Source organism: Camelina sativa, chromosome 16 (assembly GCF_000633955.1).
Source record: "Camelina sativa cultivar DH55 chromosome 16, Cs, whole genome shotgun sequence".
NCBI classification, from domain to species: Eukaryota; Viridiplantae; Streptophyta; class Magnoliopsida; order Brassicales; family Brassicaceae; genus Camelina; species Camelina sativa.
Genome location: NC_025700.1, coordinates 26,542,447 through 26,555,601, shown reverse-complemented (window position 1 = coordinate 26,555,601; position 13,155 = coordinate 26,542,447). Strand labels below are relative to the sequence as shown.

The window sequence follows — 13,155 nt, the reverse complement described above, 5'->3', positions numbered from 1 at the left end:
TTACCATATCTAAACGGCACCGTTTTCTCGGAATTTGATGCTGAAATTTCGGTAATACTCTTCGGTACAACTAGTCCTGTGTGTGTTGCCCTGAATTCGTCGTCGGTGAGATCAGAGAACTCGTTGACATCCAACTTGTACGTGATGTTCTTGTTCATGTTGAAGTTTTGAACAAACTCCAAATTCTTCTTGAATATAGCAAACCTATTTCTTTTTTCGGATTCATCGGTGTAAACACGATGGAATCGAGCCATCCATTGCTCATGTTTCTCCACGGCAGAAGCTTCAAAAAGGCCACCACGAGATGTGGCTACCGAAGTCTTGTAACACAAAATAATAGTTAGAATGAAGATGAAAATACTTGACGCCATATCCATGAGGGTAATATGTATGGAATGTATGGGCGCAAAAATTTAAAGATAGTATCAATAAAATACTCTTTTTATTACAAATGTTGTGGTTATGTTACTTGGTTTGCCAAGAAGCATGAATGACAAAATGGTCTTATATAAGAAATTGTGAAGAGTGTGGTGGGATGTTGAGTGTGTGGTTTGAATGTTCTAACCAAATGACATGGGACAACAAATTGCGATCTTTCTTTATAATTACGTTAGATTCTGTTTTTATATGCTGACTGACTCAAAGTAAACGGTCAACAACTCAGTAAAAAACTTTGTTTGAAAAAAATAAAAAAATATATATATGTGTATATATCTATAGAAAGATAAATATGCATATCATTGCCACATATTTATGTTATATCGTACCAATTTTTAAAAAGATTTCTCCATAAAATTAAGAATATAAGACTGTTATCTTTTAAAATTAAGAAACATAAGAAAATCAAAAAAATACTAATATTTATCAAACGAGTTTAAATTATTCTTTGAAATATCCTATTATAACAAAACATCAAAAATACTAGATATACAAATAGCTCCAAACGAAATATGGATTAGAAAAGAGAGTTTCCTCAAAATACCACTATTAATTAAATATTCCAAATATACATTAAAAATTTTGGTTTTTCAAAAATATGAAAATTAATTTTAAAGGTTTAAAAAATTATTATTTTTTGGTTTGGATGTACTCTTTTAGATTTAGAGTACATTTTTTAGTTTTTATAGTTTAAGAAGATTAAATGGTTAGATTTAGTTTTATGGTAGTTTTGAAAACCCAAATCTTAAATGGTATTTTGGGAACATTGTGGTATTCTATGGAATAAAGTTGATATTTTTTGAAAATATTCCTTTAGAAAATTAACATCCAAAAAAACTACAAGATGTCCATTCGTGTTCACTCCTTGTTAATAGTATAAAATTGGAAGAAGGTGAGGAGTCTCACAAATCTTATCTCCCTAAAATGTTTAGATGTGATGTATGAGTGTCCAAGAATAATTCATATTATTGGATCTTATAATAGAACCAAAACAGCCTACTATAATACAGATATTGGAATCAATAACTTTGTTTTTTTGACCAATTTTTTTTTGCCAATGAATGGAAGGAAATCTCTCTTACCGTTTCAACGTAGAATGACCCAAAAATCTTAGCCAATGAATGAAAGACAGAAAGAGTACTTTTTGTTTACTCTTCGTTTTTTTGCTTATTTTTTTACGAGGCTTTGTTTTTTTTGGTCTTGATCCACTGTTTTCTATTATCTTGTAGTACCATGCGCTCGACAATGAGAACAAGCAAGCACCAACATTTCGTAAATGCGTCCAATTAAAATGTAGAATATTGAGTGATTTTCATAACCAAATTTTCAGAGAAAAATATTTTAAGATCCATTTTTTTCTTTTGTTATTCAAGTCCCATCATGTAACTCCATAATGCAATAACTGATTTTATCAAGTGGCCCTACTCTCTTATAAATACTAGTTGCAATGTTATTGTGATGTAGATAATGTTAGTGGTGTAATTGGTTGAAGTGCTCCCTAAGGCAAGTGGCCTTACTCTCGCTACAGTTTTTGTTTTGCTAATTCTTTCTCTCGAGTCTTGATATTTAAGGCCTTATTTTCTTTTAATTGATTTTGAAGTTTTTGCTTTGTTAATTTTATCGTCTACTAGTCTGCATACCATCATGAATTGTGAGTTAGATTTTATTATTATAAGTAGTAATTATAAAGATTTATGGTTTTCTCACGTTACGTTTGATATTGATCAATAGAGAAATTATGTTTTGGTACCCCTTCTTGAACTCCATTGTAAACTCTACTACAAACAGGTTGGGTGAGTCCTGGGATGGGATCTCCAATGAGCCTGAGGTCAGGGGAAGAAGGTAATTTAATTTAGTACCATTGTTTGAATTTAAATTTGACGAGTTGAAGATTTATTTAAGTAAAGTTAGACTTTAGTTGGGAAAATGTTTCAATTTGAAAGTTTTTCTGAACTTCTCTCTAATTTTTATATCTAAATTATTCGTTCTCATCGATTATCAACTATCTCTCATACCGTAACCAAATGAACTAGATTGGATCATGGATCCACAAATATGATTGATCCAAAATCAAGTTTAATTCTAGTATGGAACTCTAAAAGCGTTTCATATTTAGCAATTCCACTTCTTGCTTCTCCCTATTTTCTATTCCCTTGTTTAAATATTTCTGTTTTCAGAGCAAGACACTCACTAATCACGTTATATAGCAATATGAGAACACAAAACTAAAGATCAATAAGTCAAGCTTTTAGAGCTTGTGCTGATGATTAAAGACTTAAGCCTACAACTTTCACTCTCCATATCAACATTCCCTCTTCGAGTTATCATCTCCATGTTCTTGTACAAACTCTGTTTCACAAGATTCTTCATCATTTTCTTACCTTCTTGCCCTGACCTCGGACTCATTGGAGATCCTATCCCAGGACTCGCCCAACCCGTTTGTGGACCCGAATGAGGACCCACCCGTACATTTCTCTCATCCTTGAACCACTGCAAAAGTTTCACCGCCCTCTTTTGAACCAAAGGACTCCCAAGTAAGCTCACTTCAAGAAGAACCGGCACAATACCTGACTTGGCCATTTTCTCGCGCTGGCTCCAACTCTGATGAGCTAATACCATCAAGATATATGCCGAGTATTCTTGGCATTTTGGTTTATCTTCCCATGTTAATATCTCTATCAAATCTTTGGGCACAGCCAAACATTCCTCCATTGCCTTTTTACCCATTTGAGTCACTACCAATTGCCCTAGACTCGCTAGTGCCTTCTCTGACAAGTCTTTAGCTGACATTAGGCTTAGGAGTGTCTTCACTGCCCCGCTTAAGACCAATGGCTCTGCGTTTTCCAACACGAGAGAGAGATTGTTTATGGTGGCTAGACATATCTCTTTGGTCTTTATGTCTGTTGAGTCTGAGTTCATTGTGTCCATTAAGAACGGTAGAATCCGTGACGAAGCTACTGGTAATTGTGTGATTGTTAGAGACGAAAGTGAAAGCAGAAGCTCCGTGAAGCCATGTCTTGTTGATTGGTCGAGAACTTCAACATCATTAGGTAGCTTTGAGCATATTCCGGCGCTCACCATCAGTGCCTTGTTCCTGAAGTAAAAGTAGAAAAATAAGATGCTCAGACTTTTAATATTGTGATTTATAATTAAGGTTCATTTGTTAAACGGAAGTATTAAACAAATCTTCTAATTTCTCCAGATAAATCTTCTCTGCAACATCATACAAAAAGAACAATCAAACTTTTAATTCGATTAATGCAAAAGTATTCTCTTACACCTCTTGTTAGAGCCTTGTATTTTCTAAAAGAAGTGTGATAATCAAGAAGAGATAAAGTTTTGAGAAACTCAAGTAACATTGATTAAGTTATAAAAGTTTTCTTAACAAGTACATTTTAATCAATTTCAATTCAAGTACAAGTGACTTTTTCTTTGCACCGTTTCAACTTTTTGCTAACTTCTCTAGTCTTTGCTATACATCTCGAATTATATAAACATAACAAGATGTATGTTATATTATATGTATGGAGTTAGTTAGACACATAGACTAGGCAGAAGTCAGTGGAATATGATCTTCAACTTTTCTAATAGATGAATGGTCAATTAATGGCCAATTAGAGATAATACATACACTAATGGGCTGTCAACTAACGTGAATTGTCTCTCGACTCTTCCGAGTTCCGACGCACTCGGAATTAATATTTCTTAAAAATTTATTTTAACATTCATTATTAGACTATAATGTCACATTTATTGTTTGTTTATTAGTATTAAGAAATAGATGAATACTGTATATTGCAATACTGACCAATAGATAGTCATCCATTTCTTAGTGGATTGCCACCAAAGCTTTCCAAACTCTAATTAATTAATGTCTATATTCTTTGTATTTTTCTAAGTTATATAGGTACATGTATAATGTATTTTTTCAGATACTGAAGTTTGACACGAAAATGATTTGCAGATAAACTATAACAAACAAAAAAAAAATTCACTTTTAGAGTTATAGAGTTAGTGATATGGCACCTATATATGTACAAGCCATAAGGTGATAGTGTTACCTTTATGTAACAATCAATATTGACCAAATTAAATCAGAGAAAGAAAGGCACGTGAGGGAAACGTCGTGCGTACTTCATAAAGGCAAATTTAGACGCTACGGTAGGATCCACTATTTTTGGTTATACTTATCGATCGCATTAGTTTCAAAATCAAAACTATGACCAAACAAAAAAAAAATTGTTGACAAAAAGAAATTGAACTTTTAGTGAATGAAGAAAATTAGGCATAACATCAACTTTAGTAAAAGAATTAGTTTCGGGTATAAAATCACTCTAGTGGATAATTTTGTCAACCTATGATGACTTTATGACCTTATGTTTTTCTATATCCGAAACCTTCATTATATATTTTCAAACTCTTTATGTTTCTTAATAGTTTCCTGGTATAAATATGATATATTGTAAGTTGTAACCACCACTAACCTCTAACTCTAATCATCTTCGAAAATTCACATATAGCCAAGGACATTAATCCAAAAAAAAAAGGTAAATCCAATATATAATTTGGTATAAAGTCTAAACCTAAATCCAATAATCCAGTCACCATTGGATAAAGCTAAAAATGCAAGTTGATTAAAAATCAAATGAAAGTCTATCTAAATGATTGTAAAGCAAGACACAAGAAGGTGTAATTTGACAAGAACCATACATACACATCAAACAAAAACCAAGAGTAATACAATAATATTAAAAATTCTTTTAACATTTAACATCAACTGTATTTGTTCTCCTAAATTGGACGAATATTGACAATATATATACACATGCATCAAAGGTGATAATTTGATTAAATTAGTAAAATTCCAAATTGAAAAAAAAAAAAAAAAAAGAACTTACGTGTAGGTTCCATGAGAAAGCTGAATAAGAGCATTGACGGCAGCTCTCTGATGGCCGGAGACATTAGAAGCCACCATAGAAACAAGAACCTGAATAACACCGAGCTCAGCCATCAGCTTCCGAGTCTTCCTGTCTTCTCGGGAAAGTTTCTCGATCTCGATGGCAGCTTTCTTCTTCTCTTCCCAGCTTCCGAAGTGAAGCTTCTTCACCGTTCTCTGCAACACAACCTCCTCATTCTCATCTTCTGGTTGCTTTGATACTACTGCTTCCGGGAGGTCCGCCACCTTCTCGGAATCTTGATGGTTTCTTGATTTTTCAGGTGAGGCTTGAACGTTGCGTTTGCGGGTGGATGCTTTGGATTTCAAAAGGCAACGAATCTTGGTGAAGAAGTGGACCTTCATGTATTGGAGTTGCCAAACTGAAGAAGTACTGGAAGAAGACGAGGGTTGTGTTCGAGAGGAAGACATGATGTGATGTTCTGTTTCTTTAGTGGACTTCGCTCGTCATATATATATCTGCATATTGATATTTGTCCTACTTTTAGGTACTTGGGCCAATAGGGTATATGCCTAATGCCGGTAAGATTTTTAGAAAAGTATTTACTTGTAAAGAAAAGAAATGGGTGTAAGTTTTGTATTGCATAACTAATAATGTTCTACTGTATACTTTACGTGTCCTAAAAAAATGATGTAAGTTTTCTGTTTTCAATCACCACAAAAAAATAATAACAATAATAATCGAAACGTAGTTTAAGTTACATCCTAAAACCCATTATAGTAAATTGTTTAGTCAGTGACTATTATCCATCAAAGAAGAGTCGGTAATTTCCAACTGCTTTACCGATGAGAGTTCGTTGGTAACACGTCAAATATATTTTTCGATAGTGTAAACTGATGTTCAATTGTTAATTACTCCGTTCAATTTAAATAAAATGTTGTTTTATAACCTAAACTTTTCAAATAAATGTTGTTTTATATTTATAATAAATATTTTAGAACGTTTATCTTCACCTATTTAATGTATGGCCAATGATGATATTTTCATCCTACTATATTAATTAGGAAGTACAAATAGGAAACTAACCTTAAAATGTGTAAAAAATTACATTCAATTGCCATTAGAAAAAATTAACAAAAACTAATTTGTACTTGAAAAAAAATAAAAAATAAAAAATTAACAGGTAAGATTTAAAAAAAGACAGATAACTATTAGTTAAAAAAATTATTTTCTCTCTATAATAAAATTCTGAACGAAAATTACTAAATATTTTTTCAAAAAAATATAAACCAATCAGAATTTCAAAAACTAAGATTTTATATACAAGTAGACAATAAAATTATTTTTAATAACTAGATTTCGAGGATTTTATTAAGATTTCAAATTATGATTCTCCTATCATCTTTCTTTTATTTTATTTACAAATTGTTTAGAGTTTTCATATAATATTTATGATTAATAAATATGCAAAAATATTTCTGCATATGTTGTGACTTTAATTTTTAAAAACGAAGATATATTACTCTTTTTTTTTTTGAATAAAAAAAATATATTACTCAATCTATGGAAAAAAATGTTTGTTTTAATTTTCACATTGGTGGGTTGGTAAAACTAAATTTATATATTTGATAAATGAATAATTTTTTTTTGCTCACATTTATAATATTAAAATTACTACTTCATATTTCACAAATTATTAATGCAAATACAACAAACAAACAATATAAAATTGTAATATTCTAAAATAATTAGTTTTAAAAAAGACATATAAAGATTTATAAAACAATTAAAAACAAATATTATCTCAAACAAAAATAATTTTTCTTATTATATTATAATTTGTTTTTCAATATGTGCATTTAAATATTTAATGACGCTTAATTTATAACAGAAAGAGTATGAGATATCGTAAATTAAGTGTAACGTTATTAACCGTTGCATATATACTACAAACCCGAAAGTTTGTTTTGTGAAAATTAATTTTTAATATAACCTAATTCCATCTGAAACTCGTTAGTAAATATCGATTACATACTTTATGTCTTTATACACTTGATTATGGGTGAAAATGCGATAAATTTGTAGAGCCAAAAACCATGATATATGAACTAGTTTTCAAATTTATTGTTATTTATTTTAATTTTCTTTCAAAAAGATTTATTGATTTTTTTTAAAAAGCTAGTATAGTTAAATGTAATTTCATTTTACATTAATATAAATGTAAGTGTGTATACTATTTAATTTGATTATATACTAATATATTTACATTCGATTATGTGTCAACTATATGTTAAGATGCACGACGTTTGATCATCGTCTGACTAACACATCTACCACTTTAAAATGTTGTAAAGAATTCTAGTTTTCAACGAAAGATTCCAAGAAAATGAATTAAAAGAAACCACCTTTCATTGGCCCTCGTGGTCATTTGAAAGGGAGTACCAGGGAATAGATCCAGATATATATAAAATGGGTGTAACAATGAATTATCATCTAATTGAAATGATCACTAATTATATTACGATTAAATTAAGCAAAGAAGGAATATTGTGGAGGAGAAGAAGGGGACAAGCGAAGAGGCAGCATAGTGCACATGCACAATAACAGTTTTGTCTCTTCGAAATCTCACCCCTCAGGTTACAGCAAAGATCATTGAAACACTAAAACTAATACTACTCTCTTCTTAATTTCTCTTGTTTCATTAATTAACACGTTCATGCGTGTCAGATCCAACTTAACCTCGGTACGACCAAAGATGGCCACACGTACTTGTTTAGAATACCACATTCAAAAACCTCATTAACTAAAAAGTGATTATGAAATTTCCATTTTTATATTTTTGAAATTGCCAAAGATAACCATTGAAATGGTTTTGGCCACGAGGAACAGACTTAATTGGCTTGGACTGATCTAACATCTTTGTGGCTTTTTAAATACATGTTGGTTTGGGAGTCGAGTTATAAATCGACTAAGGACTAGATGATGAATGGACCAAAAAATATAGTTTATCCACTTAATCTGAATGGACTTTGGAATGGTCAGATAGCCTAGGTCCTAGGAAATGGATGATTGAGTCATATTAATGTGGATCTCCACTCTAAAGAAGTCCAAAGAAATGACTGAACGACTTGGTTCAGATCAAGTGAATGATCGGAGAACGAGTCATGATCAATTAAACTATCATAATTTAAGTTATGATCACGTGAATGCAATGAGGAACTTAGCCATAATAGGAGGATGGATCATGGATGGCTAAGTAGTTTAAGCCATGGAGGCAATGTGATACGATTCAATGTTTAGATGAGAATTTTCATGCGATTTATAAATGTCTTCGAAATTTTGAAGCTTCAAAAATTTGTTAAGAAACACACTACATACATATGTACTTATATAGTTATATGTTATTGTTTATCAAATAAAGATTTAATTCTAGTCCACACATAAACTTCCCAATCGTACGTGGTTTAGAACCGTGTGGTTTGTATCTTATTATAAGAAGAAAAGAAAAAAACATATTAAGTAGTCTTTCAAAGTAGTGATTCCCACGTTCTACCTTACTCTTAACCATTTCTCTTCACCGCCACTTCAATCTGTCCGCAACATTTTGTGTACGTGTAAGCCCGTTTCGTCGCTGGCCATGACAATCACATTCCAATATCACCCTTGCTTATCGCGCATTGACATTGCCAAGTAAAAACCACAATCATAAAAGAAGAAGAACAAGAAACCGTGTGCACAATCTTTTTTTTTAACGTGGCTGTGAAGGAGAGATAGCGCGAGTAAGAAGGCGCGGCAAGCCCGAACTCTCGCGGTTCGGCAGCTCCGCGTCAGTTGGTCGAGTCGTCTTCGAGCTATCTCGTTGCTTCTCGAGAGATATAATGGCGGAGGATAGCGAACGGCAATCCATGGACATTGGCCGCCCAACCAATATCTGTCACGTGGCTCATGTAACATACGATCGCTTCGATGGTTTTCTTGGTCTTCCTTCTGAATTCGAGCCCGACGTGCCCAAGAAGCCCCCTAGTGCAAGGTTGAGCTTCTTCTTTATTCTAATGTAAACCGTGAATTGTGTTCAAACGTATGACATTATTATTTTTGCTTCATGTCTTTGCATTTGAAATTTAAAGAAGATTATTTAAAGTATATAACATGTCAAACGCAAAATGTAATGTTCGTTTTGACGTTCAAAACAATTAGAATCCTATCAGGCTATCACAATATACCGATGCAAGAAGTGATCCAATCATCGTCATGGCCCAAATTGACCCGAGTTCAATATATGATTACAAATCCTAAAAAGGATTCAACTTGTGTCCTAAATCCATTTCACATTTACTATATAAGTGTAATGTAATCTAAATATCTAATGCAGTCTAAGAGACATGATCATGAATCTTTGAAAACAATGTGATGGAAATCCATTTCCAAGTGATGTTCTTGCTTCATATGATTTGTTTATCTATTTGCGGGTTTGCAGTGCAACAGTGTTTGGGGTTTCTACAGAGTCAATGCAATTATCATACGACTCGAGAGGGAATTGTGTTCCAACTATACTCACGCTATTACAAAGCCGGCTATACGATCAAGGAGGTTTGCAGGTGGAAGGAATTTTCAGAATCACAGGAGATAACAGTGAGGAAGAGTTTATTAGAGAAGAGTTAAACAAAGGAGTCCTACCAGAAGGCGTTGATATTCACTGTCTCGCAGGACTTATAAAGGCATGGTTCAGAGAATTACCGAGAGGGATACTTGATCCTCTGCCATCTCAACAAGTGATGCAGTGTGAGTCAGAGGAGGATTTTGTGAAGGTTGTGAGACTCTTGCCGCAAACGGAAGCTTCTCTTTTGAATTGGGCAATCAATCTGATGGCTGATTTTGTAGAGTTCGAAGATGTCAACAAGATGACCTCACGTAACCTTGCTTTAGTCTTTGCACCCAACATGTCACAGGTCACTTCTTGCACCCCCTACACTTGCATCACAATTTTCAATGGATTTTCCTATTTTCTCTACTCACATTAATCTTAAGAAAATAATGTCAGTTCAATCATAGTGCTAATACCAAAATGCATCAAAGCTACTTATCACGCCTCTAATCCACAAACTGTTTGGGTTTATTGCAGATGGCAGATCCTTTAACTGCATTAATGTATGCGGTGCAAGTGATGAACTTGCTGAGGAACCTCATAGACAAAACACTCAGAGAGAGGAAAATTGCATCTTCCCATGTCGACCCTTGTGATAACATAAGTGAAGCTGAAGATAATCAACAAGAAGAAATGTATATTTTTGAAGAAGAGGAAGATGAAGATATTGATGAAAAGGACAAGGAAGATGAGACAATCAAAGAATCCGGGATAAAAACATTGCTTGCTGATGAACACATATCATCAAGTGAAGTGAATACTAATGACCAAAAGAAACAGGAAACATGAAGACAGGTGTTGGAGTTGGAAGCGTCATTAGCAGTCTTGTGTGTTTTGATTGAACTCTCTTCTTGTGTTATTTTCTTCTTTATCGAAGGTGCAGGTAACTTAGGCTAATTGTTCCAAATACAACTTATGCATTTGTGTTTACATGAAAACATATCCATTTTTTTCAGAAAAATAGTTTGCAAAGCAAAATTGACAGCCTAGAAAGATGAAAGAGCCACAGCAAATTTTGAGATGTATTAAACCATATTCTGGTCTTTTATTTTTGGGCTTACACTTTAAGATTAAGCCAGTAATGGTTGTCAATGGATTTCCCCAGTGCTGTCTTAAACAAAAGTTCGAAGGTTCCAACAGCAAAAGATTCAGAGATTACCATCCATAGTAAGAAGCACCTTGTACAAATCTGGACGACGGTCACGGAACACTCCCCAGCTTTGCCTTTTCGACTTGATCTTCTCAAGATCAAACTGTGCCACGAGAACGGCTTCCGAATTATCATCCGCCTCAGCAACAATTTCACCTGTTGGTCCTGTCATATCATAACAACAATATTGGGAAAAATTGTTAAGAAAATGCTTATTGTTAAATTTGCATCGAAACTTCAAAATTGCTGATATCATCAGAATCTGTTATAAATTGTCACCGGCAACGAAAGAAGTTCCATAAAAAGTGATCTGACTGGGTCCATGTTCAGTTTCAATTACTTCCTTCCCTATGCGGTTCGAAGCTACAAGAGGCACCTGAAACCCAAAGTATGGCCTCACTCATTAGCAAACCATTACAGAAAAATCTGTTAATTAACAAGTGAAGCACATTTTGGCAAATTAGAATCAGAAGAAAAAAAGTGGAACAAACTAGGCACATGAAATTTCATTGCTCAAGTCACTATAAAAATTAAAGTGTTAAAACCTAATAATGGCTTACCACATTAGCTCCAGCATGCCCTTGCATAACTCTCCTCCAATGATCACGTGAATCCAATCCCTGGTCTTGAGGTTCAGAACCAATAGCAGTGGGATAAAACAGTACTTCAGCACCCTGTAGAACCATAGCTCGAGCAGCCTCAGGAAACCACTGATCCCAACATATAGCTGAACAAGACATTTCATTAAAACTTCAGTTAAGACAAAGTGACAAAGAAAAAAAACATAAGAAACAGAGTTCTGCACAGAACATCTTACCAACTCCAATTTTTGCAAACTTTGTCTGGAAAACCTATTCATACCAAAGGGAATAAGAGATCAAACTTGTGAACCAAATAACATGATAGACAAGAAATATGTTTCTCTTTTAGTCAAAACGACCTTAAAACCAGTGTCTCCAGGATTGAAATAAAACTTCTCTTGATAACCTGAAGATAAGAAGAGGTCTCAGCTATTAAAAAAAGGAAGCAATAATAACTCAAGCTATTTCCAACTCGAAACTTGACTAACCAGGTCCATCAGGAATATGTGACTTCCTATAAATACCCAAGTCAGTACCATCAGCATCAATGATGGCTATTGAATTGTAATGTGCATTGTTTGCTTCCTCAAAGAAGCTAACCGGTATCACTACACCCAATTCCTTTGCCAGATTCTGCATCCTGTGTCAAAATAAACCCTCCAACCGTTAGAACACCAGATAGTAGATACAACTAGATTCCACTTTACTGCAATGGAAGAAACGAGATCACAACCTCGCAATGGTAGGATGGTTCTTGTAAGGCTTGGCTCGCTGAAAGAACTCCTCTCTTTGCGCTTGACAGAAGTAATATCCCTCAAAAAGTTCCTGAAAAAGTGAAAAAAAAAAATCCATAAAATATATAAGAAACTAAACTATTGAGAAAATCAAATCAAATCAATGTTGTCCAACATAGCACTATATCAGGTATAAAGAACAAAGAATTACCTGAATAAGAACGATGTTGGCTCCTTTAGCGTGAGCTTCCCTGACCAACCTGCATAAAATGTAAAACAATTCAATTCTCAGATACATACCAAAATCGAAATTACAAACGGAGGAAGATGAGAGAGAGAGAGGAGAGAGAGAGAGATTGATAGTGAGAGAGAGGGAGACGAACCGCTCAGCGGTGGCGACATTGGTGGAGATATCGTCGGAGCAAGCGAATTGCAGAGATGAAACAACCACTTCTCGTCTTCTTCCTTCCATTTCCATGGTCTCTCTCTCTCTCTACCTCAAAATCGAATAAGGTAGCTTATGACTGAATTTGACTGTGACTTGCAGAGAGAAGAAAAAAAAAAGGATAAAGAAGAACTGAAGAGAACATTTCTCTTTTCAGAAATCGAATCAAGGATCAACAAACGCAAACGCTAACGCTAAATTTAGTTCAGAAATTTTGATTTTGAGACGCGACAATACGCATCGATTGGATTGATTCGTTTGGGGGTA

General features: G+C 33.7%; 4 protein-coding genes across 5 annotated transcripts in view; 1 reads left to right on the top strand and 3 right to left on the bottom strand.

The window, feature by feature from the left end:
• Nucleotides 1-525, bottom strand: part of LOC104754079 (senescence-specific cysteine protease SAG12-like) — a 1,677-nt gene extending 1,152 nt beyond the window's left edge. Inside the window, exon 1 of the mRNA XM_010476236.2 lies at nt 5-525. Within this exon, the coding sequence (XP_010474538.2) occupies nt 5-377 (373 nt within the window). The 5' untranslated portion in view covers nt 378-525. The remainder of the gene's footprint in view (nt 1-4) is intronic.
• LOC104752638 (U-box domain-containing protein 6-like) lies at nt 2,279-6,070 on the bottom strand. The gene is made up of 2 exons (XM_010474829.2): nt 5,337-6,070; nt 2,279-3,532 (listed from the first exon to the last, which is right to left on the bottom strand). The coding sequence occupies exons 1-2, from the start codon at nt 5,801-5,803 to the stop codon at nt 2,671-2,673; spliced, it is 1,329 nt and encodes a 442-aa protein (XP_010473131.1). The 5' UTR covers nt 5,804-6,070; the 3' UTR covers nt 2,279-2,670.
• Nucleotides 9,212-10,793, top strand: LOC104752637 (rho GTPase-activating protein 5-like). Its single transcript, XM_019237861.1, has 3 exons — nt 9,212-9,363; nt 9,763-10,282; nt 10,456-10,793. Exons 1-3 carry the CDS (start codon nt 9,212-9,214, stop codon nt 10,765-10,767), a joined length of 984 nt encoding a protein of 327 aa, XP_019093406.1. The 3' UTR covers nt 10,768-10,793.
• Nucleotides 10,972-13,070, bottom strand: LOC104752636 (N-carbamoylputrescine amidase-like). 2 transcript variants are annotated; one of them, XM_010474827.2, is made up of 9 exons: nt 12,827-13,068; nt 12,655-12,703; nt 12,443-12,534; nt 12,198-12,349; nt 12,069-12,115; nt 11,946-11,979; nt 11,689-11,855; nt 11,408-11,504; nt 10,972-11,293 (listed from the first exon to the last, which is right to left on the bottom strand). In XM_010474827.2, exons 1-9 carry the CDS (start codon nt 12,919-12,921, stop codon nt 11,127-11,129), a joined length of 900 nt encoding a protein of 299 aa, XP_010473129.1. In that variant the 5' UTR covers nt 12,922-13,068; the 3' UTR covers nt 10,972-11,126. The 2 variants fall into 2 exon arrangements, with proteins under 2 accessions (XP_010473129.1, XP_010473128.1); XM_010474826.2 differs by having other exon boundaries at nt 12,655-13,070.

What these genes read in the sequence shown, in the direction of transcription:
- LOC104752636 (XM_010474826.2), bottom strand. Translation starts at nt 12,921, where the DNA reads ATGGAAATGGAAGGAAGAAGACGAGAAGTGGTTGTTTCATCTCTGCAA. An exon ending in AACCATCCTACCATTGCGAG is followed by an intron (nt 12,350 to 12,442) that starts GTTGTGATCTCG and finishes ATTTTGACACAG; the next exon opens with GATGCAGAATCTGGCAAAGG. An exon ending in GGCATGCTGGAGCTAATGTG is followed by an intron (nt 11,505 to 11,688) that starts GTAAGCCATTAT and finishes TTTGGGTTTCAG; the next exon opens with GTGCCTCTTGTAGCTTCGAA.
- LOC104752638 (XM_010474829.2), bottom strand. Translation starts at nt 5,803, where the DNA reads ATGTCTTCCTCTCGAACACAACCCTCGTCTTCTTCCAGTACTTCTTCA. An exon ending in CTTTCTCATGGAACCTACAC is followed by an intron (nt 3,533 to 5,336) that starts GTAAGTTCTTTT and finishes CTTTTACTTCAG; the next exon opens with GAACAAGGCACTGATGGTGA.
- LOC104752637 (XM_019237861.1), top strand. Translation starts at nt 9,212, where the DNA reads ATGGCGGAGGATAGCGAACGGCAATCCATGGACATTGGCCGCCCAACC. An exon ending in AAGAAGCCCCCTAGTGCAAG is followed by an intron (nt 9,364 to 9,762) that starts GTTGAGCTTCTT and finishes TCCATTTCCAAG; the next exon opens with TGATGTTCTTGCTTCATATG. An exon ending in TTGCACCCAACATGTCACAG is followed by an intron (nt 10,283 to 10,455) that starts GTCACTTCTTGC and finishes GGTTTATTGCAG; the next exon opens with ATGGCAGATCCTTTAACTGC.